Genomic DNA, 25,247 nt, shown 5'->3' on the forward strand with positions numbered 1-25,247 from the left:
CTTTGCATCTTTCCTATCATTACTCCTTGTTTAACAGTTTGCTTGCATTGTGCACTCCTCCAGCTGCACTTCACTTCAGGATCCCTGTGTTCCTTAGTCTTGGTTCTCCAAGATCTCTTCTATTCTTAGATTCCCCAAATGCCTGCTTTCTCAAATAACTGAGTAATAAGCTAAGGTGAAACAGAATTAACTGATTTACTGCTGAAAAAAAATAGTGATGAAATACAGATAACTGTGGAAGTAAGGTGGTAAACTGAGTTTTCTATGGCCTTTAATAATAAACAACCAACGTGATTTTCAGAATGTGACTTTTTAGAGTTTAACCTTTTCTGTATAAAAGGTTGTATATCTATAACCTTATCTAGAGGTTAAAGGGAATGTATTTTTCATATTTGAGGCCATGCAGATAGATTATACGTGCATTTTTAAGAACTCTACCATGACATTTGTGCTCCAGGGTTTGTTACATTCATTTCTGAGCCAATATGCAAAAAAGGTATGTTTAAGGTTTGCACTAATATGTTTGAATTCTTGAAATGTCAATAGTTACCCCAAATGCCACCGCTGTGGCATCACTTCTTCCCGCAGGGTACAGGCTGGGGCTCTATTACACTGGGAAGGCAGAACCCTCCTCTGCCCATGGCAGGATCTGTCCATGGGGTGGGCAGAGCTGGGGAGCAGTAAAAGCTTTTCAGAAGTGTTATGGTTCCTCTGGGATCCTCACAGCTTGATAGTAGTAAATAAGGCATTCAGCTTGGCCAAAAGAGAAGTTAAAAAGTTAAAAAGTTAAAAGAAGGAAACTGTATGTAATATTATGGAATTGAATAAAATTTATGGCACTTAATGAGTGCATTATATGGTAAGGCCTTTTTTGTACAGGTGAAGTGATGATCTTCCTGGACTCATGCATATGCTGTCATCCTTGGTGCCAGTATAACTTTCAACCTTCACCGTATACCATCCTATATTCTCAGTAAATATGTGGGGAGTGTGTGTGTGTGTGTGTATACAAACACATATACATATATATACACACCATGTAACACCTTTTGTTCTCAAATTGATTAAAGTGTGGAAATAGGACAGTGTGTCTTCTAGTTTAAACTAGAAAGTGTTCTGCATTGAGGCTTAACAGTGTGGCCCATATATAAATTAGGTTTTGCTTTCATGTCACTTGAATTTAACTCACAGCTTAGAAAACATGAATACATAGACTTTGACCAGCTACAGGGGGCAGACAGCTCCTCTCACAAGTCATATTACAAGATTACAGGAGTTTTGCTGTTATCTTCAATCAGTGTAATATCAATCCTATCAGCAATTGTTTCCATTTGAACTGTTATTTGCCAAGAATCATTTTGCTATCTTTCAGTGTGCTATATGCACATCTTGCCCAGGGAGAAAAAGAGGCTTTTGTGCAAAATCAGGAGCTGTAGTTGTATACAAAGAAGTGTCAGATAACAGGGAGCATTAAGCACTGATCATATGGATGCTCCCAAGCCTGAGCAGCTGCTGGCACATAGCTCATTCTGCAAAGTCATTGAGACTGAGAGGCCATCTTCAAAAGGTTCATTGGTCGAGAACAATAAATAAAAGTTTTTTTAATCCTTCCAGTCAGTAATCTCATGAAATGAAGCTTTCCTTTTCATGTTGTGTCAGCAATTGATTGAGCAAGTACTTTTAATACGGCTTGAAACAGAATATTACATTCTTGAGCTTGGCAGATGTAAGCATATGGATGAAACAGTCCAACAATGTGAATAGATCATGTTGTAATTAAACCATCCCCACAGACATCATCTTACTGATTTCACCCTGTGCAGCTAAAAGGGAAACCAAACACACAATCCATCTAGGAGGTCTTGGAGGTAAGGATTATTTACAGTGAATAGATTTATCTGTATTGATGTAACGTGAATTCTCAAAGAGGAAAGGGAGGGAAGACTAGAAAATATGAAGGATAAGGGATATGTGATTGATAAAACTGCTGCTGCACATAGAATCCTTTATTATTTGTTGTTGTCCCATAATGTTTCCCAGGAAATAACATTTGTGTTTTATCTTCCACCATTTCAAGTACTTTCCTATACTCCTCTTCCTCCGTGCATTATGTTAGTCTTCCACTGTATATTTTTTGACTTGGTAGGACATATGGAGCCCAATATTCAATGTAAGCAGATCTACACCTATTTATAAACACTATTAAATAAAATGAGAAATTTACGATATGTGTGAAAAAAATGTATTTTCACTGCATTAGTAGGAAGCAACATGGATTTTGAAGTGTGAATTGAAACAATAAAGGAGAATGATGATGCTCAACAACAAATTAAGTAGACAAGAGAGGGGGAAGAGTGAAGCATCTAGGAGTGAAAATTGAAGTCCCTTGAATTCTGATGGAATGATAATCCCCGAGCTGTCAGAGGCCAATGCTAGTGGAAAGGAACTGAAGATGGTCAAAGAAAATAGTTTGAAGTTAAAATCAGCTAAGAGTAGTGCTGAGTACAGACAATACTGAATGTCATCTCTGTTTTTTTTGAAGTATACCGTGTGAAGTGCAGGCCCAAGCTGTGAGCTTCTTGCTTGCAGTGATAGGCAGTTATTCCCACAGCTAATACTAGGAAGGGCAAAGGAGATCCACAAATCTGGGGAAAAGGAGCGATAAAACTGATAAAAGATCAATGAAAGTGAGAGAACGTAACTAATGCCATAAAAGAATAATCTTTATTAGTGATATTCAACTGATATTCGAAATTATAGGCACGTGTTCTGGGGCAGCTATAAAATAAAACATTTCTTGTATGACATTCTGTTCCCTAAGTCACCAAAGATACATTCCCTATGGCACAAAAATCATGTGTATTACCTGACCTTTCAGAAACAAATGGTATTTTCAGTGCAACATGATTTTTTGTTGCTGCTTAATGAGAGTGAAAGTAAGAAAGAAGGAAAAAATTAAAGCAAAAAAAAAGCACATTCAAATCTTATTACAAGAAAGGAGCGCTTTACCTCAGGGGTGGATTACAAATCATTAACAAGAGCATTTACAGGATGAAGTGTAAAAAGAAGAAGGAATTTTAAGTATTTGTAAAAGAAAAAGAAAATCATAAAATGAATAACAATGAGAAATAGCTACTTTAACATGGAAGGTAAAGAAATAAAAAAAGGCCACAGCAAGGTGCCATTTTTATGTCTCTACCGCTGTATATTTAAAAGATCTAACTGTAGTACACCTGATGTTACCTTCCGTGTATGCCTCAAAAGCAAAGAGATCGTGTTTGAAAGCACGTCTATCAAGAAACCCTGTTAAAGTAGGAGCAGTAGATAGATAGAGCCCCACAAGACAAATGTTACAGCAACAACAGCATAGTAATTAGCATTTCAATCTTTTCCTATTAGAAAGTGTTTTAGCACCCAACTAGAGTAAGGATAACAGAATAATCACATAACAGAAGCTCTACTGGAAAAATGCAAGGGAAGGATTTGGGCAGCATCTGTACAGCACTGCAGAACTTTTCTATGCCTCTGAGATTCCTTCATGCAATTTTAAGAACCTTCACAAGGTTCACAAGGTGAATAAATGTGTAATAATGTGGTGCACTGAAATCTAAATGTAATGCATTTTTTCTTTAGTCCTGGAGATCAACACCCTGTACTGCCCTGCTTCAAGTAGCTTTTCTGTAAGCATTTAGCAGAGAAAATTCAATCCCCAGCACATCTTTTGTAATGAATTCTCACTGGAGATGATCTTTTCTATTGTTTTCTGTCCCAGTCTGGATGCATTTACTCATGTGAAACTGTAACTTTTTCCATGAATAGTGTCAGTGAAATCAGAAAGACTTCCTGTGGAATAAGATACTACTTTTGCAAAGGTGACTGAAGAGAGAAGAATACACCCCTTGAAACTCAAGTGAGGTAGAAATGGAAGAGAAAAAATAGCAAGTTTCTGCAGTCACAGAAGGCACGCAGTCATGTTAATTTACTTTTGATATTTTAAAATAGTGTATCTCACAGCTTGCTTTTTCTTTGAAGCTGCTGAAACCATCTTGATATGTATGTAGAATTGATGAGACTAAGAGGATAAGAGAATGAAAAAGGACGGAATTGAGTTTCTGTCAGATGAATTGTGCTTCCGTTGCCTACAAGGGAGAGCACTGTGGTTGCCTTGGACTTCAGAAAAATATGAGGGATGCTTATTAGTGTAATATGCCAATGGCATTTTAAAATTCTGGAAACACTATGATGCAATGAACTTTTATGTGTGAAATTGTACATATCTTCAGTTTTAGGAATAATCTGCATGCCTCTCTTCACCTCCCTCCCCTAAATCTGAATTTCTGGTTTTATGAGATAAGATTTCTCCTAAGTTTGGTACAAAAGCAGGTAGTGGAAGAGGTGAAAAGCTGAGATTTGTACTTGAAGGAGTTCCCCTTCTATTCCCTCCAAGATGTGAAAAATAAGTTTCTCCTAATTTTGTCAATTTCCCAACAGACTGCAAAGCCCATATATCTTCATAGTGCACTACTTAGAAGAGTTAACAAAAATAACATGGAAGGCACATAGAGGAATTTTTTGCTTCCGTATGGTGTCATCGTAAGTTATAATTCATAGCCCCCAAACACTTCCTGTTGAGTTTTTAGCAAATTAAATCATATACCACTAGCATAGCAGCAATCACCATATTTCATAGTATGAAAATGGAGGACTGTAACTATCGTATCATATTCAGGCAACTCCTTTGAATAAAACAGAACTTAATAATAAAAGTATGTATTGTCTGACTTGTTCCCAAGGACATCCAGAGAGAAAGATGTTCACGAGGCACACTGTTCCTGTTCTTTATTATTCTTACTGTCAGATTTCTTTTTTTTTTTCTGATAGATCAAACAAATCCTTATTGATGAAAGTTAAAGTCATTGTATCTTGTCCTGTCTGCCCTGGACATGGAGAGCAGATTATTCTGGATAATCCACTGATTTGCTGGAGGACTTGTCCCTGTTTCCTGATTTCTTGAGACTTCTCTTCATCATTGTTAGCTGCAGTTGCTCCCTCAGCCCTTTGCTGTATGCCACTGTCACTCTTGTTCATTTCCTTAGGCTCTCTCCAATTGGTTATGGTGCCTAGAGAATATCATAGCATACCACCTAAAAGTCTTATAAATGTTGAGTAATGGTGAAAGCTAGAACGGCTGTTAAAAAAAAAAAAAGAAGAATTTTATGTGGAGACATTTCAAAGTGCTGTATAGATACCTTCATCTCAAAAGTAAGATTTGATCTTAGAAAGAATATATGCCATGATGAGCTCTATACTAGATGGCTTTACTTACTACAGAAGACATTCTTTCCCTAGTGGCAGGTCCCTTGTTCCCACCGACTTTGAAAATGTCAAACTGCATCAAAGTTAGATTCATTTTAAGATCAATAATCCTCCAGAGGCTAAGGGTAGCACATATATTTTTCTGAATGCTTTCCCCACCCTACCACACAGAAATATATAGAGTTTCAGCTTTATGCCGAAGGCAGGACAGAAATCACGGAATCCTGTAGTTCTGCATGGTCAGCTCTGAGGAGTATGTTTTATGGAGCTGTAGACAAGATACGTAAAGAAGAGCTTTAAACAGGGAACAATGCAGGAGAGTGTTACCAGCAGCCCTGTGAGAGAGTGATGGACAGGGCTGACAAGGAAAGGTCCTGTAGTGATGTGAATGAAAGGGAACACAAAATCAACAAAACAAGGCATAATCTGGGTCACCTCAAGCACTGGCATGAAAACCAGGCAGTGCCTCCAAGACACAAATATGGAAAAATAACCAGACTTTTTCTGGGAAATCAGCATGCTGGTGTGCCTCTCTGGAGTGCCTGTACTCTTCAGAATACTGTACACATTATGGGAAATAAACATGATGAGTTAGAGATTTGTGTGCAATTGCACAGCTTTAATCTTGTTGGGATCGTGGAGACTTGTTGGGATGGTATCCAGGACGGAGTGCTGCAGTGGTGGTTACAGGCTCTGTGGGAAGGACAGGGTGGGAAGACAAGGAGTTGGAGTTGACTTCTATATTGGAGGGTAGTTGGAATGCATGTTGCTGTGCCTGGGGTTGGATAATGAGCCAGCTGAGAGCTTACAGGTAAGGATTAAAGGGCAGAGCAGTATGGGTGTCACTGCAGTGGGTGCTGCACCTGCCCATCTTTCAGACCAGGAAGAAGGCTAGAAATAGCCTCACACTCATAGGTCAGGGGCCCCATGGGAAACCACCTTGATATCTGCTGGGGAAACAATGCAGCAGGACATAAGTAATCCATGAAGTTCTGGAGAGCATTGATACTTTCCAGATATAACTGATTGACAGGTGGACTACTGGACCTCATACTCACAAGCAAGCAAGGAAGGACTTATTGGGAAGTGGAAGGTCAAAGACAGCAACCAAGAGATTGCGTTTAGGATCCAAAGAGGAGAGAGGAGGGCAAAAAGCAAGACCAGATCCCTGGACTTACAGGAGAGCAGACTTTGGTATCTTCGGGGATCTGAATGGAAAAGTTGATTTATGCTACAAGATCACTTTCTCCCAGCTCAAGAGTGGTCAAGTCTGAGGAGCAGAAAGTCAGGCAGAAGTGCCAGGAGGCCAGCAAGGAGCTTTTGCCCAAGCTCAAAAATAAAAAGAGACTATAGAATAGAATCATAGAATCATAGAATATCCCAAGTTGGAAGGGACCACAAGGATCAAGTCCAACTCCTGTCACTGCTTTGATACATATTTGTAAGGCATATCTTTAATTCTTAAATTCTCTGTAATTCTCTTCTGGGCAAGTTTTACATCACTAAATTCACATTATGGTGACGTAGATTTCTTGGCAGCAGTGGCGGCTTAAGTAATATTTGCTTTCAGCAGCTCATACCTGTTTCCATATTGATCCCTGCTGCTCAGGCACATAGACAGTTGTGCTGGTATAAGGGAATGCCTGCAGCAGAGACTGTTCATATACTCAATGAGTAACAAACTCTGCAGGCCATTGCTCCCAGTGCCGCCAGTCCCATGGCCTCTCTCACCCTGGCCTATGCAAAAAATGGAAGCAGGAACAGGTAATCCAGAAGGGTATTTACAGACACTGTCTCTGTATATATGCAAAGGTGTGGTTAGGAAAGCCATGTCCCACCTAGAGTGGAATCTGTTGTGGGATGTCAGTGGGCATTTGTATACTTGAAGCTGATGTCATTTTTGAATCGAAACATTGTAAGTGGTGCAGTGCTGTTCTGTGAAAAAATAGTTCCAAAGTAAAGTTATTTTCTTTATCTACTGTAAAATTCTGCAAGGAATTTGGTATAAAATAGCTCAGAAAACTGATTAAATTACATACAAAAGGCAATAGTAAAAAAGAAATACTGGGTCTGGAAAGTCAAGAATTGTAAAGTTTTACTAATAAAGTGCTCACAAATTGCGAACTACACAGCAGTTTCTTGTAATTTTAAAAGGCTGAGTTCATCCTCAGCTCATGTCAGTTTCATAAAATATTTTAAGTACTATACAGAAACATGAAGGACAATTTTCCTGTAGAACTCCCACCAGCATGTGTGATGGCTTTTACAGGAGCAGTGGTGATGTGAAATGCTAGGCCTCTCTAACACAATATCTTATATTCAGAACAAAACAAGCAATGCATTTTAAGAGAAAAACTTTCCTAAAGATGATTGTTTGTAAGATTTCACAGTGTTTACATGTGAATGTGTTTGTTACTTAGACCATAATATTTAACTTTCTTTCCTCAGACATAGATGTACACAAAGCTTGAAGTTCATTGAATTAGGATACTAGGATTATAAAACAAATGCCTGAGAAGCTATGGCTGATTATTCACAATAGACATATTAATTCAAGGAGACTGCAGGTTATCTTTTTTCCTCCCCCCCCCGCCTTTTTTTTTTAAGGTTTTGTGCCCAGGGCTTTAAGATGTTTCCTGAATTTTTATTACATTTTACTCCCTTGTTTCACCTGAGGATTAAAAAAACAAGCAGGCAAGATGCAATACAAATATCACGCTAGATTTTAGAATATTTTTTTTAGAATTGCATAAAGTCACTCAGATTTTCATCTGCTAAAGCATACTGTCCCACCACGACCTAGAGATGTTGGCACTGGAATGCAGTTTTTGTAGCAAATGTAAATGCACATGGATAATACAACGTTTGTAATTTTTCTCTTTTCACATGGAAAATAAGCACACATCATGCTGTTTTTAAACTCAGAATGTTTCAGATTACTGAACTTTTCACCAGGAAAGCAGTCCTTTTCTGTGCCTTATACTCAGTCAAGATCAAGTCTTAAGCTTGAAGTTCAGCAGTTAAGAACGATGCCTATCAAGTGCCTTTTCCCTGGCTGTTCATCAGTAACAGCACAAAGTGTCCTTATTTAAATCCATCCTTATCTCCTAATATATAAGGAGCAGCAAGTAGCTGAATTGAGCAGCTACTGGAAGTACAGTAGATCAGATCTTCCTGTTTATTGATTTGTAAAGAACATACTGGTTTGGCAGCTCTGAGTCATGGAGAGAAAAGAAAGAGGCTTTTCAGCTACTGTGAGGAGAATTGCTGTGTAACATTAAAGAGGGTCTTGTAGAAACCGGTTTCCTTTGATATGCAGTCAGATTAGATGTGATTGGAGTCAAGGTCAAGAGGCTTTGGAAATGCTATGAATGTGGTGAGGGAATTAAAGGAGTGTTATTTTAATAAGTATTGTATTTATGCATGCTTATTAAATACAGAAAATTGTCCTTTGCTTTTCATGAGAACAGCCTTTTGTGAAGAAAATTTTAAAAAGGAGTTTGTATTGTTTTGCTGCTGCTCAAAATATAGCTGTTTAGATTATCAGTTTCTGCTCTCTTCCTTCTTTCTTTGCCATTTCTCCTCAGAATCCTGAGCATATTCAGCCATCTTTTTCTTAACAGTTGTCTTCACTCTTTATATATTGTATTTTGTTAAACATTAATTTAAATTCTACTGTGTCGTGTTAATAAGCAGTAGGAATTGCTACTTCACCTTCATATAATTTGCCAGCATTTGGGGCAGCCTAATAGTAGAATTAGTGTCTATACATTATGCTGTATGCACCCTTAGATACCCTTACAGAAAGGACAACACTCTGACCTCAGAAGAGATTGTGCTGTGCTGTGCTTCAAATGAGTAATAATTTAAAGAAGTTAAACTCCAGTGCAAAAGTCTCCATTGAATTGAATAGGTGAGACCTACCTCACCCCTCCACTCTGCTATCACTGATCTAAAACTAGAAAATGAAGTAATTTGACAACATAGAACTTAATTAAATCCATTATCCCTTTCCCATTTTAAGCTGTGTTCTTGGTAGATTAAAAGATGTTCTAAAATTGGCTAATATTTGGTCTATATTGTATTCAGAAATGAGAACATTCAGGGAAATCTCATGACAAAAAAAAAGTTTCATTTTCCTTAAGAAAAAAAAAGGGTTTATTTCTGCCTTTTATGTTGAGATTGTAGCACTTGGCTAGCATGCTGGTAGACCTGGCAATGATGAATCAGGAAGAGGGGGAATTGAACATTTTTTTCTTATTATGTCATTAATAATCCCTTATCAAAATAGCACGTGACAGTATGAAGTGGAGACACTATGATAGCATGATTTGACTTAGAAATAGGGGTAGTAAGAGGCTGCTGTTCTTTTCCAGGAGCATCAGAGATAAAAAGATCTTTTTTTTCCTAGAAAGAATATAAGTCAGCTTCAGAACTGCGAATGTAACTAAGTGTGCAGAGAAAACACAGAAAGAAAAAAAAATGTCTGACTTTGGATTGAAAATTAAGGTACTTATAAGAGATTCCTCTTCCTTCTCCTCCAAAAGAGTGGTGGAGTGGGCTGCCCAGGGAGGTGGTGGAATCACTGTCCCTGGAGGAGTTTCAGAAATGTGTAGATGTGATACTGAGGGACATGGTCAGTGGGGATGGGCTGGTGGTTGGACTAGGTGATCCTAGTGCTCTTTTCCTAATGATTCTAGGAATTAAATTGGGATGAGTCCCATGAATATTGTAGATACAATGTACATAGATGTATGAAGTACAGTCATACAGAATTTTTATTTGCTACTTTCATGTTTTAAACTGCATATTGACTTTTCAGGTAATGCTCTCACCGGTGTCACATGTAGAATTGTTTTTTACATGAGTGCAAATAAACAATTACTCTACCAACAGAACAGGTTTTGATTCATCACTGTTCATCGCTTCACATTGTTTCTTCTGAAGTCTTTTAGGAGAAAACCAGCAGTTCTTTCTGTTCTGGCAACTAGACCACACTGCAAGCTAAGGGATGCTAATTTAGCTCCCATTTCTGTAATACACTTTGTTTCCTTGCTTATACAGTGTTCTTAGAAAATAGATATGTGTTACAAACATGATTGCTGTGGAAAAAGCAGAACATGGAGAACATTATTAAATCTTTTTACAATAAATAATCTTTGCAAGATGGTAATACTTTCAAGCAAGAATGTGAGTGTATAATGCATGCTTTTTGCTGGTTCACTAGTATGGCAGCAGTTGGACTGCACTGTGCTGTGGTACAGCAAAGATGCTTGTGGTACAGTATCATTTGAGCAGAACTGTAGGCATCTGTCTGTGCCTTTTTGTGCAAGAGTGTGCATTCACACATTTATCATTCACAGCATGAGGACCAGAAATGCCAAATGCAGTTGCATGCTAGATCTCTTAGGGAGCACTGCAGGAGACTTTGAATATTTCAGAAAGGAGATACGTAAGGAGTGTTTAACAGATATCTAACATCTTAGTATTTTTGTGTGATTTGTTCTCTAAGCACATGAAAGGATATTCAGAGAAGCAGGTCTGAACAGAGGCCTATGACAGAGAAGTGAACTAACTGATAGTTCAGGTGTCTGAATCAGAGTTTGGCATCTCCAGAAGTTTCTTTCTGGGCTGCCACCGTACTAATGAAGGTGGAGGTGTTTGTATAGTTGCTTGTAAGATTCCCCATTTGCCTGACACTCACAGCACTTGCCACTGGCTTCCTTCATCACTGCAGATTCATTGTGGCCATCATCAAAAATAAGACTTGTTTCAATGTGTGCCTTGCAAAGTTCACTGAATTTGAATTCTCAAAGTGTACTGAGCACAAATAAACTGCCAGCTAGCAGTCATCTTCACTTACATGCAGCACTCAAGCCACTAATTTCACAGAGTACATTCAGAGACAATCTATCTGGGAGGTACTATGGAGGCAGTTTCCCCTGCTGAATTTGTTTGGTTCAAAATAGAATCTATGGGGAAAGCACAGTGCTAGGCTTTGGCTGAGCATTGTGTAGTGGTAGTGCTGAATTTGTACAGCCAAGTACATAAAATTCACAGAACATGAGAAAGACCATTTTTACAGTTCTTTGCAGAGGGCACTCATTATCTGCAGGCACAACATTAACAGTATTATGGTATGTGCCTCCTTCCTCTGTCATGGCATTATGTAGTCATCAACTACAGCACCACTTAATATTAAGTGACAGGTACTTTTTGAGGACATGAAAAACACTGAGAATCAAAACATTTAATTTTCCTTTTTCCTTCTTGATCTAGTCCTGTTTTGTAATCTGGACATGAACACAGTATAACACTTCATATTACTAAAAATGTTCAATTAAAACCCAGAAAAATTAGCAAAAATGAGACGCTTTTGTAGTTGGCCCAAGTTAAACCCAACAAATCTTTATTCTGATTTCATTAGAGCTGTTAGAAAAAGTGCTTTCAAGATTAGATCCCTACATTAGATAACGTACCCAGAAACTATTCCTAACAAATACATTATATAGCTTTGCTTATGTTATCATTATCATTTGTTTATCTGAATCTGATTATATATTCAGTTCACATGGCTGCATTCAAATGATGGGAAACAGAATGTGTTTCATTGGATGTTTTAAAATTCTCCTCTCTTAGAGGAAAGGGACTTCAAATAACATATTTTATTTGTTTGTTTAGCAGAAGCTTTTTATGTTCTATGTCAATATCACTTAAAATCAGCATGGGTTTTTTTTATTACAATCCTCAGCTTCATGTATAATGTTTACTACTCTCCTGTGACTCCTTCATTTGTTATGATTGAAAGAAGATAAATTCAACGCAAAACAAGGGATTAAATAAATAATGGAAAATCTTGTCTCTTCAAGTAAGAATTGTTAGTGAAGAAAAGCAACAGTTCAAGTATCTTGATCACAGAATATCCTAATATTTAAGTTAAAATTAGATATAAAGAGAAGATTTTGGTCAGTTAAAACTGTATTCTCATATCTTGATTCAGATAAAGCAACAGCTAAAATTTTGGAAATTTGACTATTCGTTTTTCAGTAGCATTACCTGTGGAGAAATATTGTAGGGAGTTATAACTAAAAGACAGCCTAATCCAATCCATCTTGTATGTTATAAACTGGTAACAGCATCTTTAAAATAGTGCCTTTTTGCACAGTAATCTGACTGAGCTGATACTAGCAGAAATAGACTACTAAAGTCAGAAGAGATTTTGTTTTCTTTGGCTATTGAGAAATGTGATTTTTTATTGCAAAACTTCATTAACATTCCATATATTTTCTTGCATATAAAGTAAGGAAAATGGATATCATTACTGACTTCAGTAATGGCGGTCAATGGTCATATTCTTTGTAGGTGAATATAGTCAGGCAAATTTGCTTTACCTTTATTTATCAGCCTGTTCATTTTCAACTTGTTCCAGCATCAGTTTAAGTTAGGAAAAAATCTCTTTTGACCTCCTTTCTTTTGAAAAAGACACATTAAATCCCAGTTAATCCCTGATTGTTGCAGGAGCCTTCTTAATTTTAAACAGAATGTTCCCTAATGAAAAAAGTTATCTGACTATAATTGCTGCTTGTTTCTTTTTTAGCAGAAAGTCATGTTTTTTTTTTTTCTCCTCTCTTCACAGGTGGCCATTGATGAGCGCATCAGGCAACTGCATGAAGCTCACAGGGATTTTGGCCCTACTTCCCAGCATTTTCTTACCAGTGAGTAATTTCCCATTTTTCTTGCTCAGCTTGCACACTCAGTTAATTGTAGTTGTGTGCCAACTATAGTTGCTCTGAGTTTCTACTTTAGACCATATTAAAATGTATTTCTTTTTTTTTTTATTGCTTTAAATAAGTTCACATAGCCCACAGTAAATGGAAAGTGACTGCCAGTATCAAGTCTGTTTGCCCATACATTTGTCAGTGCCAACCTGTTCTTCACTGTTTGAAGATTCCCTTTTAGGACTAATGAAATAAAATGATACTGAAAAATATAAAAATTTCTGATGGTTGTAACCCATAAAGGATTAGGGAAAAAATAGAGAGAGAGAGAGAAAATAATAATCAAATTTGCTTTATCTGTTCAGGATCAGAAGTACTCAGCTCCAAAAAAGGGACAAAGTAAGGCAAGAAAAATATTTTGTCTATGGGCTTTGTCGGATTTTATCACCTAGCAGAGTAGTAAGAGGATCAAAACCATAGTGAGAAAGTTGGCAGAAGGTTTGCAGTTAAGTAAACATTTACAACTCTGCATAAAATGTAAGTGCCATTAGCTTTGCCAGTAACATTCCCATTCCACCTCCATACGCACTCTTTCATCAAGGATGTTTTGAAGTATGCTGAAAGACAACTTGAAACACCTTCAAAGCTCTAAGGCAGCAACTAATATGAAGCTTTTCAAAGACCATGTCTTTTCTATTGTACTTCAATTAAGGAAAGTAAACAGTAAAACTTTATTTAAGAGATTATATCAGCAGAACAGAACACAGTCACAGGATAATGGTCTCCTCCATGCAGAGGGATAAGCTATCTAGACATCAGAAATGAACGTTACTATTATTGTACAGCTACATTCACACTGGGGAAGAGGACAAACTTTTCTTCAGCTGATACTGCATTGTAATTTTAATTGGTTAAACATATTTCCACTGGCCAGAGTGAGAAAGGCAATGGAGGAAAAAAAGAGACAGTGACAGTGGAGTGAACTGCAAATTTTCAAGAGAGTCTATCATGTGCCATATAACCGCAATAGAGGCTCACAGTGGTTCAGCCTTGCATCCTTTTTTTTTTTATCAGATGATGGGTCTGGGAAGAAATAAGACCTATGTCTGTAATTTCTTTTACCTTTTCAAAATTTATTTTTACGGATTTTTAATCTCTGGGAATTAGTAGTTTGCCCAGTGTGCATAACTGCAAGTCAGATTTTACAGGATTGAATGTGTGAGAATTATGGGTGTAGGATGTGAATGCAATGTGTAAAGAGATGCCTTTTTATTATTTGACATACAGTTTTTTCTGGGGGAAAGAATATTCCTCAGAAATGGAAAATGTGGTGTATGTCAACCAAGACTACATTGCAATCTGCAAGAGAATAGAATGACCTGAACTATGTTATCATATTGAACATCACAGTATTGTTCTCTATGCCTGTGCTAAGTGCAGCTTGGCAACTTGTGTGACAGATACCACTTTGCTGATAATGCAGTTGAATCCGAAAATGCACTAACCAGAGCCAGCAGACAATGGAAATCATTCTGATCACTTCTTGCCACTTGAGGATCGCTTTAGGAAATGCAACCGGGGAAAGCATGCTGGCCTCAGAAACAGACAAATTACTAAGGGGAAAAAAAAGGGCATATGCATCCTATGTATTTATTTGCTTGTCTCTTTCTGTCTTAGCTGTTTGTGCAAATGTGTGCAAATACATATTCATTGATGTACCTGAAAAAATTAGGTACTAGGCACTTGAAATCATAGAATCATAGAATGGTTTGGGTTGGAAGCTCCAACCCCCACTGCTGTAGGCAGGGACGCCTCCCTCTAGACCATGTTGCTCAAAGCCCCATCCAGCCTGGCCTTGAAATGCTGAAAGTATCCACCAAATCCTCCCCAAGTGTATGTGTTCAGTCACTGAAAACGACCAGTGCATCTGTCGGCCTCATGTTTCATAAGAATCAAATCCCCAAAGCATAAAGTTCCTCAGTATCATGCATTATTACCATACTCAAGGGAAGTATGTTTTTACATGCTTTCCAGATAACTCTTCTCCCTGCACTGACCGAAGCAGATCTATTCAAGAAGTAGCTTTTCAAAAGAGGGGGTGCCAGGGTCTTTGCCATCTGGCATTAGTCTTATTTCTGCATCGGTGTTTTGAGGGATTGCTGACCTGAATGGGGCAGGTCAAATGAAGGTGAATCCATAGCTTGTGAATGGTCTTTCAGTGCAGTGATGGCAAACATAGTCCATGTTGGATCAGTCTAGCAGTGGCCATAACTGTGAAAAGATGACCCATGATAATTCTCATTGCTGGATTTATTCTATATGCTCAACTCCCAGTTTTATATGCTCATACTCAGCATCAGCTTTCCCTCTACCATACATACTTATGAGTATAGCATAGTACAGAGGTGTGAGTGATGATCTTCAGCTTCCAGCTGTATTTATTATTTATTTGTTTTAAAAACTGGCCTAATAAGTAACTTCTCGAGTAGTTCTGCAAAAAGATTGGTATCATAGACAAGTTCACATTCCGTCAGTGACTGAATTACACCTCTCTCCCATTTGGAAGAAATATTATATGCACTATTAATTTGCAGTAGTGTTTTTTATAAATTTAAATGTAGAAATTACAACATCATCTGTTTGTTTTTGCTTGTTTGGAACTGAAGCTGCATAAGGCTGTTGAAAACCTGGAAGAGAAGTAGGGGGGAGTTGTACAGGACCTATTTATCTTATCCTTTGCAGGCAAGGAATCGAGCAGAAGTCGCCATTTCTAAGCACTTACAGCCTGTTCTGAGAGCTGTTCCTGTAACTTTCTTATCACTCTGCTAGCACATGGATCTGCCTCCTTCTAAGCCTCATGCATGTTTTTGCTGGGCTCTCCCACCTCAGGTCTCCATCTTCCAATCAGTGCTTCGTGCTTCCCCAGCTCATGACATGCTCTACCACCTTCCACAGAGTCCCAGCTCTTCCCCATTTATTCCTTACCACTTTGCTGAGGACTGAGGCTCTCAGCATTAGCAGGAATAGTCATTAAGATGTAGCTGGTAAATGTATTACGTGTGCAAGACATATCATGAATTCACAGTTTGTGAGTTTTGAAGGTTTTGCTGTTTAATTAGAATGATCTAAATCAGGATGTGAAAAAAATAGCAAAAAAGTCTTTTCTATTAAAGAGAAACTGGTAAATATTTAGCAAAGTCATTTAAAAAATCTGTGATTCCTTCATGGATGATGGTGCTTAATTTGGAAGCTATATACAGAATCTGAAGCATGAAAAAGAATACTTGCAACCCTACTTTGAGTGCAAATTTCAACATAATGCTAGCTCCAGACTTTTTACTTACTCTTCTGGAATAATTTTACTTTTTTGACTTTCTTTCTTTGTACCTATGATGCTGCCTCTGGCAAAGAATGGGATTCATTGTTTCTTGTTGGAGAACCCACCTATATTATCAAATATTTTTTTTTGAGATGCAGTAAGTGAGAGGTAGGATTGATGACAGATTGCTTTTAATATCATTTTCCATGCTAGCCAGCCTTCCATCAGTCCCATTTTTAATGTGGTAGCTCACTCATGTGGATCATTTGTGAACACTAAAAAATAGAAGGTATTGCATCTTTTAAAGGCATAAGCAAGCCTCATAACTCACTGTCCAGTGTGAGCCATCTGTTAGCATGTGCAGCGTGTCAATGAATGGCTCCATGAGCACTGTTCAGATATAACCTCTGAGCTCAATTAGCAGATCCCAGGTGCTGCTTGTGCTTCCCAGGCAGTTTCAGGCTTCCGAGCAGTAACATAATTAACTTCAAAGTGAAGCGAAGCAGCCATAGCAGCTTTCATTCAGAAACAGAAAGGCAGGGAAAGGTGTAGCCAACAGTTTGCATGACAAGCTAGTGATCGAAGTGCTCATGCAGTCATCGTTTTTTGTTTAGAAGTAAAAAATGTGACCATAGGTGTGGGCTGTATAGCCTAGGACTCTGCTTCTTTGGACATGCTCAGAGCTCCTGGGGTTCAGATCTCTGTTTTTCTCTTCCATGTGGGCCTTTCTTTAACTTTTGTGTTGTTTAGGCCACTCTCTTGAGAAATCCTGAATTTCTCTGAGTGCTTTCTGAGTGAGTGCTTAGATCAGTATGCAAAGCAAAGATGAGTGAAGCTATGTCTTGCACAGCAGACATGTCTGTTAATTAAGACATCTGACTTTAAAAATGACAGGGTTCCAGGACTCTTAAGACATTTTACCTATTCACCTGAGAGATCATTTTCCAGTGTGAACAGCAGTATCTTTGTCTTTTATTTCTCATTGCATACATTATCTTTTATTGTCTTCTAGATATCACTTTTTACATGCAGACATCAAAGACCACGTCCATTCATCCATGTCTGTGGGATATATGATTTCATACTTTTAGAAATCACAGTGAATGCTTTGAATAGAAAATATTACCAAGGAATAATAAAAAGATGGAGGATATGTAGTCTCAGAAGAATCAGCCTAACTCTGAGAACTCTCTGGAAGCACAGAGGTTTTGTAATAGCACCTGAATGTGGTCAAGCTAGCTAAAGGATCCTGACTGCTTTTCTTTTTACTTTTGTCTAAATACAAAGTGACTGTGTGTTTCTGCTAAGAATTTGAGTATTGACCATTTCTTATCATCTCCCAAGGTATATCTTATATGACCCAATATTCCACTATAATTCACTGGAATATAAATTTCTGAACAAAATGATAAAGTCAGTTCTCAAAAAATGATGTTCTCCCATTCTATTCACCTGGAAGCACACATCTTTCCCTTGAAATTAATATCCTGTGTTTGTAATAAAAATGCTTCCAAGAAAAAAACACTAAAATGCTAAATATAGGTAATTCATTCTAAATCTTTCTTTATTTGTTGGTTTTCATTTGCCACCACTTCAAAATAATGCATGGTATTAATTTTAAAACAGTGTTTTGTTTTGGTTTCAGGAACATTCCCGTCCTATTTTTGATAGCATCCCTATTATTTTTTTTTATTTTATTCTTGGTTAGTAGATAATTCTATATGCTGCAACAGTTAATAATCTGCAAGTAATCCGATATTATTCTTTACTCTTAAATCAATATAAGACTCAAAACATGGGTTGCTTTTTGTGCACTGGATGAAGACCTATGTTGCTAAGACAAAATTTGCCCCGCATCCTACTTTTTTTCATATTTTTGTAGTAAAGTTGGATCTGTGATTCCTAGAAGAAATCTTCATATTTTACACCGACAAGTTTAACTCTGATGCATTTAACCATGTCCCCATGTTGTCATGAGATGTAAGCTGTGTTAAGTTTAGAACACTCCTTTAGTCCTCAAATTCCAGGATTGTGGCACAACAGGGATATTCTGTCTCTCTCTATATATATACATATATATATCAGAATTTTTCTAGTATGTTTTGCAATATGAAACATATATGGAGTATTTAGCAAAGATTTATTTTTGTATTCATCTGATTCCACTTGCAGGAAAGTCACCACCAATTTGATGAGCCAACTGTAAAGGTTTTATTTTTAACAGTATATGAGTGGAACAGCCACTGTTAACAACATGAAGTATCTGTAACTTGGGATATGCGGATCAATGCAGACTATATCGCCCTGCTGTTATTTCATGCAGTATTTCTTTATTAAACAAGTAGATGCTTGTATTTTTTGTCATTTTACGGTAGTGTGACATTTAAGAAAAAGGAGAATTAGATTTTATGTTTTGCATTACAAGTGGCCTTTGGAAGCTTCTGGAAATGCTGTTCGTGATGTAAAGCGTGCAGAATTTAGGTTGCATCATACAATATTGACCCTAGGTTGCAGGTTGGAAATAAGTTGGCCACAAGGATTCCAGCAGGAAATGCAGGATGGAAAGGCCTCTTTTATAACTCTTTTAAAATGAATTAATACTGTCCCTGACTACATGATGAATGTTTTCATGACTAATAATCCCTTCTTCAAACTGATTAGAAGTGTTCAGAAAATAGTGTATTCCTTAAATGCCTCCATGTGTGTTGCAGCAACAGACAGTACTGCAAGCTTTGCAGGGAAGTAAGGGGTGTTCACTTGGATTTAAGAATTGCAGAGTCCAAACTGAGAAGTAGCTGTCACTGAAATGCCTGAGAGTCATCCAGGTGTGCAGTATGGCAGGCTGGGACTTGGAGCAGAATAGACCCCATGCTGTGTAGCTCTTATGAAAGGCAGATTTTGACTGATGTTTCTGCCTCGTAACTTCTAAATTGCACGGTCACTGTGTTCTGAGTCCAGTTTCTCAGCTACGTGGTGCAACAGCAGACCTCAGTGCTACACAATGCAATCTGATTGTTCCCTGATTTCACTTGGTACAATAATAAATGCACATAATTTAGAAATCAATTCTCTATAAATCTGGAAAAAATAATATTTAACAGATGTATGCTGATATTTGTTGCAAAGGATGTCAAAGAATTCAAAGATGATGCAAACCCTTGCATTGCGCCATTGTCACATGGGGATACCTATTGGGCACACACCTCCTGGAGTGTATCAGGGGCTGATTATTGATTTAGTGTATGCTCTCAGGAAAAGAAGCACAATCTCTTTGAAGTCTGTAGAGCACAACAGTTTATCTTTTATAATGGTCTCGTTTTAAAATAATTGGGATAGTACTCGATGCATCTTCTTTGAAAGAGTAAATTACCTTACACATATAAACTTCTCATTGTTACAAAGGCAGAGCCTCTGCAGACCCAAAGACTGTCTCATTGTTCTGTTGTTCATGCCTGCCTTTATCTGAAGTTGCCAATTCCATACCTAGCTGCAGTAAAAATAATGGGTATGAAAACACATTTTTTGTGTAGAAATAAAACAAACTCCTAGTTCTGTGTTTGCATAAAGATAATAACAATGATCATCCCAGGCAGAAAAATAGCAGTCACACAGATAGAGCTAAGCTGAAGAAGCAAATTATTAGTGTTAATAAAACATGAGTGTAATTAAGCACCTTGCATTCCAACTAGAGTGGTCACCAAGCAGGTAGCACTGGTCTCGGTTGTGAACAAGTGGATGAGCTCTGATTTAACTATCATGAAAATTAAATGCGTATATAATTAATATAATAAATTCCTAAGAAAAAATAATTTATAAGATACACGTAAGAGTGCATGGGGTATAGGTAGTAGGAAGTGTGACTTAATGGTTTCAATCCTAAAATTGTTTCCCAATGCTTTAACTCCACAAGTGATGACTTAGACTCAAAAGATTTTCTCTGTATTTAAAACTGAAAGTATAAAGTTGTGCCACTGTATGGTCAATAGAGGTGTGGGCTCATTGCTTAAGTGCAGTCTACTGTGAGTAATTTATAACAGTGGATATACTAAATTAACTTTCTGAATATCTGGAGGAAGGATAGTTTACTATTAGTCAACGTACATTTATTTTTTATGATGTTTGTTGTGTTAAAGGGAAATATTAATCAGATTAGTTTCACAATATAAACACATACAGAATTATAGTATCATTCTAGTTAATATTTCATTGAGATTCCCACACAGATTAGAACACAGCTGATGTTCCTAGAGCCAGCACGTTACTGTTTCATTATACATTCTGCAAACAAACAAAGTTGTAGGCTTACCACCAAGTACCATGTTTACTTACGTTGAACAATAGGCAAAGCAAGTCTTAGAAATGAGCTCACCAACAGTAAAAATAAAACTCTCAAATTAGGTAACCATTAAAATGAGTAACAATAAAATATAGAGAAATTTAAATTCACTCTTCAAATGCCCCATATTTTGTTATAATATTTAATTTCAGTAGACATTATTGCAAGTAGCTGGGTGTATCGTAATGGATTCCTACATTGTGGAAACTAGAATAAAACACTGTTGAATTACAAATGGCAAAAGGAAAATGTCTGCTTCTTGAGTGCACAGATACTACAGTGTCATATTTAAAAGTGTTTGCCAGCAAGTGTGTTTAGTAAAATGCTTGTAACTGGGAATTACAGATACATGTCCATTACCTGCACTGGCTTTGTAATGGGTACTAAACCTGTACTGGTAACTAGTGATAAGAAACAGCTTCTCTCAGCTTCTGGGTGTCTGCCAAAAATGAAATGATTATTCACTCAGCATAGCTGTAAATGGTACTGCCTATTTTGTCAACTCAAATTTAGGCAAGGCTGGAATCATCCAGGAAAGCAAAAGTGCATTATAGACAGCTTCACAGCAATCTCTTGAAGGAACACTAAATCCAATTATACAGAACATCACAGAATTTTATTATTCCTAGAGCACTTAGTTCTCATGAAGGCAAGTATTTGTTCTTCTTTCAAAGTTTCCAGAACACTATCATATGTAAGATTTTGTGATAAGTTATGACTGCTAAGCTCTTACGCAGATTAATTCATAAACAACAGAAAAGGTGCACCTTCCAAAAATATATTGCAATCTTTTGTTCAGGTGTTTAATTAAAAAAGAAACTTAGAGTGGCAGAACTGTAGCTTGGCATTGGGAATATTAATGGTTGTTTAGGAGAGAGTTAGGTAAGAAATTTGATTTTTAGTTAGTACTGAAGGGCATTTTATTTTCAAAAACAGTAACAATATAATGCTATTCAACTTAGTCCTCAGATAATACCAAATTACCAAATCCCAAGAGTCAGAAACTTTTATCATCACCGCTGTGCAGGCCTTTAAGAATATTTGATGTACCACATACTAACACACAGTGTAGTTTACTGAACAAACCAGAGAAAGCACTGAGCCACTGAGAGTGTAGAATGAAATTGTAACCAGTGTCTAAATCCTTGGCTTTGGTTTCCTACCCACTCCTAGACTGAGGACAATATTGGATCAGTCACTAAAACTATGTGTACAGCAGTTTATGTTCTCCTTGTCAGACAGAATAACTAAGCATTCTATATGAAATACAATGTAAAACTAAGGTTAAAAGGGGGGGAATATTTCCTTGTTTAATGTAGTTAACACCAAAACATGACATGATATTCTACACCTTCTGCAATCATATAAATTATGTAACGGATTGCATCTTTACATCATTTGAGGCTATACGTAGTGCTCAGAAACTGAGAAGCTGTGCACATCTTGCAGTCAGAGCTACCAAAAGGAGCAGCTCAGAGAATGGCAACCTGAGCCTTCACAGCTGTTCAAATGCACGGTGTACAAGCACGGAACAAAAAGTCAGTGCCTGCCCAAGAAGGAATGTTTTATTATCTCTAACTGATGTTTGTCTTTGAGTATTGGTATTGGAAAATGCGCAGTGCTTTTGTACGTGTGGGTTATGACACATCAACAGCATTAATGCACTCTTCTTCCATGGGAGCTGTCATTATAATTCATTCTGCATTTCTGATGCACTTCAAGAGTTATCTGTTTTCATGGTTCATGCCGTCGAAATTTAATTTCTCCTTTCTTTCATAAAACGTGCAGAACCATGCAAGAAATGGGAAAGCAGTGCACTCAGCTGAGCTATAAGTGGTTTGTTGGGGGTTAAAGTCAATAACCACAGGACCTACAAAGATGCTTGGGCAGGCTTTTCATAGGCTACCAGCAATCTAAACCACGATCACCAAATTCATATTTCTTCCAGACATATTCCTCCCCAGCTTCTCAGCATCATCTGCAATGCACACACAAACCATTGTGCCACTGCCCAGGCTGCACCCTGCTCCCTCCTCCTTTCCAGAGCATCTGAAACGGCCCCAGCTCACTTCACGCTGCCTTGCCTCAGCGGGGTCCCCATCCTTCTTCCAGTCCTCCTTCAGAATCCACATGTATCCATGTTTACCAGAATACCTGGACTTCCCAATTGAGCTATTTTTATAAGAATGTCTCGCATCTTTACTCCAATTCCAATCTGTCAGCAGGGGAGGAGAGTGGATTTCATTCTGCAGATTGACTCCTGTGTGGTTAACATATATGAAGTGGTTCCTCTGATATGTAGTTATTTGTTGCCTTTGTTAAAGTACCTGCAGCTTAGGAGTGGCCTTATTGAAGTATCTGTTCTGAAGGAGAAAGAAAAGTCTGCACCAGATGATCCCTAGTTGAGTTCAGGAGATGATTCTTTTCCTGCGTGAACAGCAGGGGTCACTATAAAGAAAGACTGGCAAACAGCCATTTTTTTTCCAGCTAGATCACTTTTCATATAAAGAAATCACTGTATTGAAAAAGAAAACCTGTGGTCCTACAGTTCTCGATGTATAAAAACCTCTTAATTAAACAGAAAGAAACAACCTAGCATTCAGACTGTGGCATAAATTATAAGATGCCTCTAACAAAATCTAATTATTTAAAATTGTTTTGTCAAAAATTCATTTTATATATAACTTTGTTACAAAATATTATCATTATATTGTAAGTTGATGTAGACATCTAACACCGTGATAGCCAATAGTGAGTAATGTTATTTCCTCACTGTTTCTTGTGCCCACACTGTTATTTTCTTCATTATTTGCTGTTATTGGAAGTCAATAAAGCACAGTTAGTCGTGCAGAGAAATAAAAATGAAGTTGTTCTGCACTTAGAACAAGTCAACAGGAGAAGAAACAAAATACTCAGAGGGTATGTCAGCCTAGCTTCACTCAGCATGAAGTGTAAACAAGTGTCTAACTTTGTTCTTAGATGGATATAAGGAGCTGATCACACAAGAAAAGAAATTGAAGAAAACCCAGCCAAACACAATGACAGAAGGAAGCCTATAGAAGAGCACACCCCAGAGATAGGTTGCCTGCTCTGCTTTATATCTGTTCTTGAAGTTTAGTAGCCAAGGAGGTTTTTGTATTTATCTTTGCAGCTGAATGAGTTCAATTTCACTCAGATTAGCCCAGAAATTTCAGAACAGCGGGTTAATCCTTCCTGCCTTCATGGGCAACTGAGCAAACAGACCAATATCAGTGTGGCCAAGTGTAAAATTGTAATTCTAGAGATTAATGTTGTCTTTCCTGTTTGCTTTGAACTTGACCCCCATGTTTCTCTTCTAGGTATGTTTGTGTGTATGAATGTATGTGTGCAGTTATTTATTTGTTTGTTTCTTTATTGGTTAACAGCTTCTGTCCAAGGCCCCTGGGAGAGGGCAATCTCGCCAAACAAAGTGCCCTATTACATCAAGTGAGTATAAAGACTAATTCATTCTAGCTATATACATTTGGTGTTTAAGAGGGACGTTGGACATTTTTCTTATATTATCATGAACTACTCCTATGTTGTCTAAATGGAAAGAAAAAATAAGTGAAACGTGCAGTAAATTTCACGGAAATATGCTAGTTATTTAAAAATACTGTAAGATGCACTGATTTGTTTGTTACTTGGTTTTATGCCTCAGTAAGTTACCTGCAAAACAGGTAAAGCTTTGGGGTATCTGGATTATATTTGAGTTTGTTCCATTGCCCACTGAAGAATAGGTATGGCAGGTTTTGCCAAAGTAAACAAAACAAAACAAAATTCAGAGTTGCAGTTGTGAATGTGATCTTTTTAATCTCACAATGCACATACTTTATACAGTGAATTCTTTTAAGGAGAGTGTTTGGTTGAATCTGTTGCTGAGGGACAGAGTAGTTCCTGTAAACTGTTCTTTCTGAGTTTAGTTTTCACATTCAGACAGTTTGTTTTATGAGGTATATATAAAGAATGAGAGAAAACTTTAAAAAACTTGACTACTTGGACACACCTGTTTCCAGTGCCATACAGCCCCCCATTCCACACCAAATACAAAGAACTTTTAATACATTTTTCCTTCTTTTTTCAGTTGCTTATTATTTGCAATATGTGCCTAGAACTATTTATGCATAACTTCTGGAAGAAACAGGTGATGCAATGTCTGTGATAAAGACTGTAACTGAAACACAGGTGCCATTTAATAGCACATTCACATGCTTCCTCCTTACCTTCCCAGTGTACTTCGGTTTCAAGCTCAAAGAGGGTAGATTTACGTTAAAGAAAAAATCTTTTACAGTGGGGGAGGTAAGGCACTGAAACAGGTTGCCCAGAGATGTGGTGGATGCCCTGTCCCTGGAGACTTTCAAGGCAAGGCTGGATCAGGCCCTAGGCAGCCTGATCTAGCTGTGCGTGTCCCTGTTCATTGCAGGGGAGTTGGAATAGATGGCCTTCAGAGTCCCTTCCAGCTCTAAGGATTCTGTGATTCTATTCTATGATTCTAAACTTTGGAAACTCAACCAGTGTCACTCAACCATCTGGTTGCAAT

The 25,247-nt window shown here is 37.5% G+C and overlaps 1 protein-coding gene across 15 annotated transcripts in view; it reads left to right on the top strand.

Moving 5' to 3' along the window:
• The window catches only part of DMD (dystrophin), a 1,007,484-nt gene that overhangs the window by 871,395 nt on the left and 110,842 nt on the right, over positions 1–25,247 (top strand). For all 15 annotated transcript variants that reach the window (XM_021408144.1, XM_021408061.1, XM_021408111.1 and 12 more), the window contains 2 exons: positions 12,953–13,031; positions 24,094–24,154. In XM_021408144.1, the coding sequence (XP_021263819.1) occupies positions 12,953–13,031; positions 24,094–24,154 (140 nt within the window). The remainder of the gene's footprint in view (positions 1–12,952; positions 13,032–24,093; positions 24,155–25,247) is intronic.

The sequence above is a fragment of the Numida meleagris genome, chromosome 1, assembly GCF_002078875.1.
Source record: "Numida meleagris isolate 19003 breed g44 Domestic line chromosome 1, NumMel1.0, whole genome shotgun sequence".
Taxonomy (NCBI): domain Eukaryota; kingdom Metazoa; phylum Chordata; class Aves; order Galliformes; family Numididae; genus Numida; species Numida meleagris.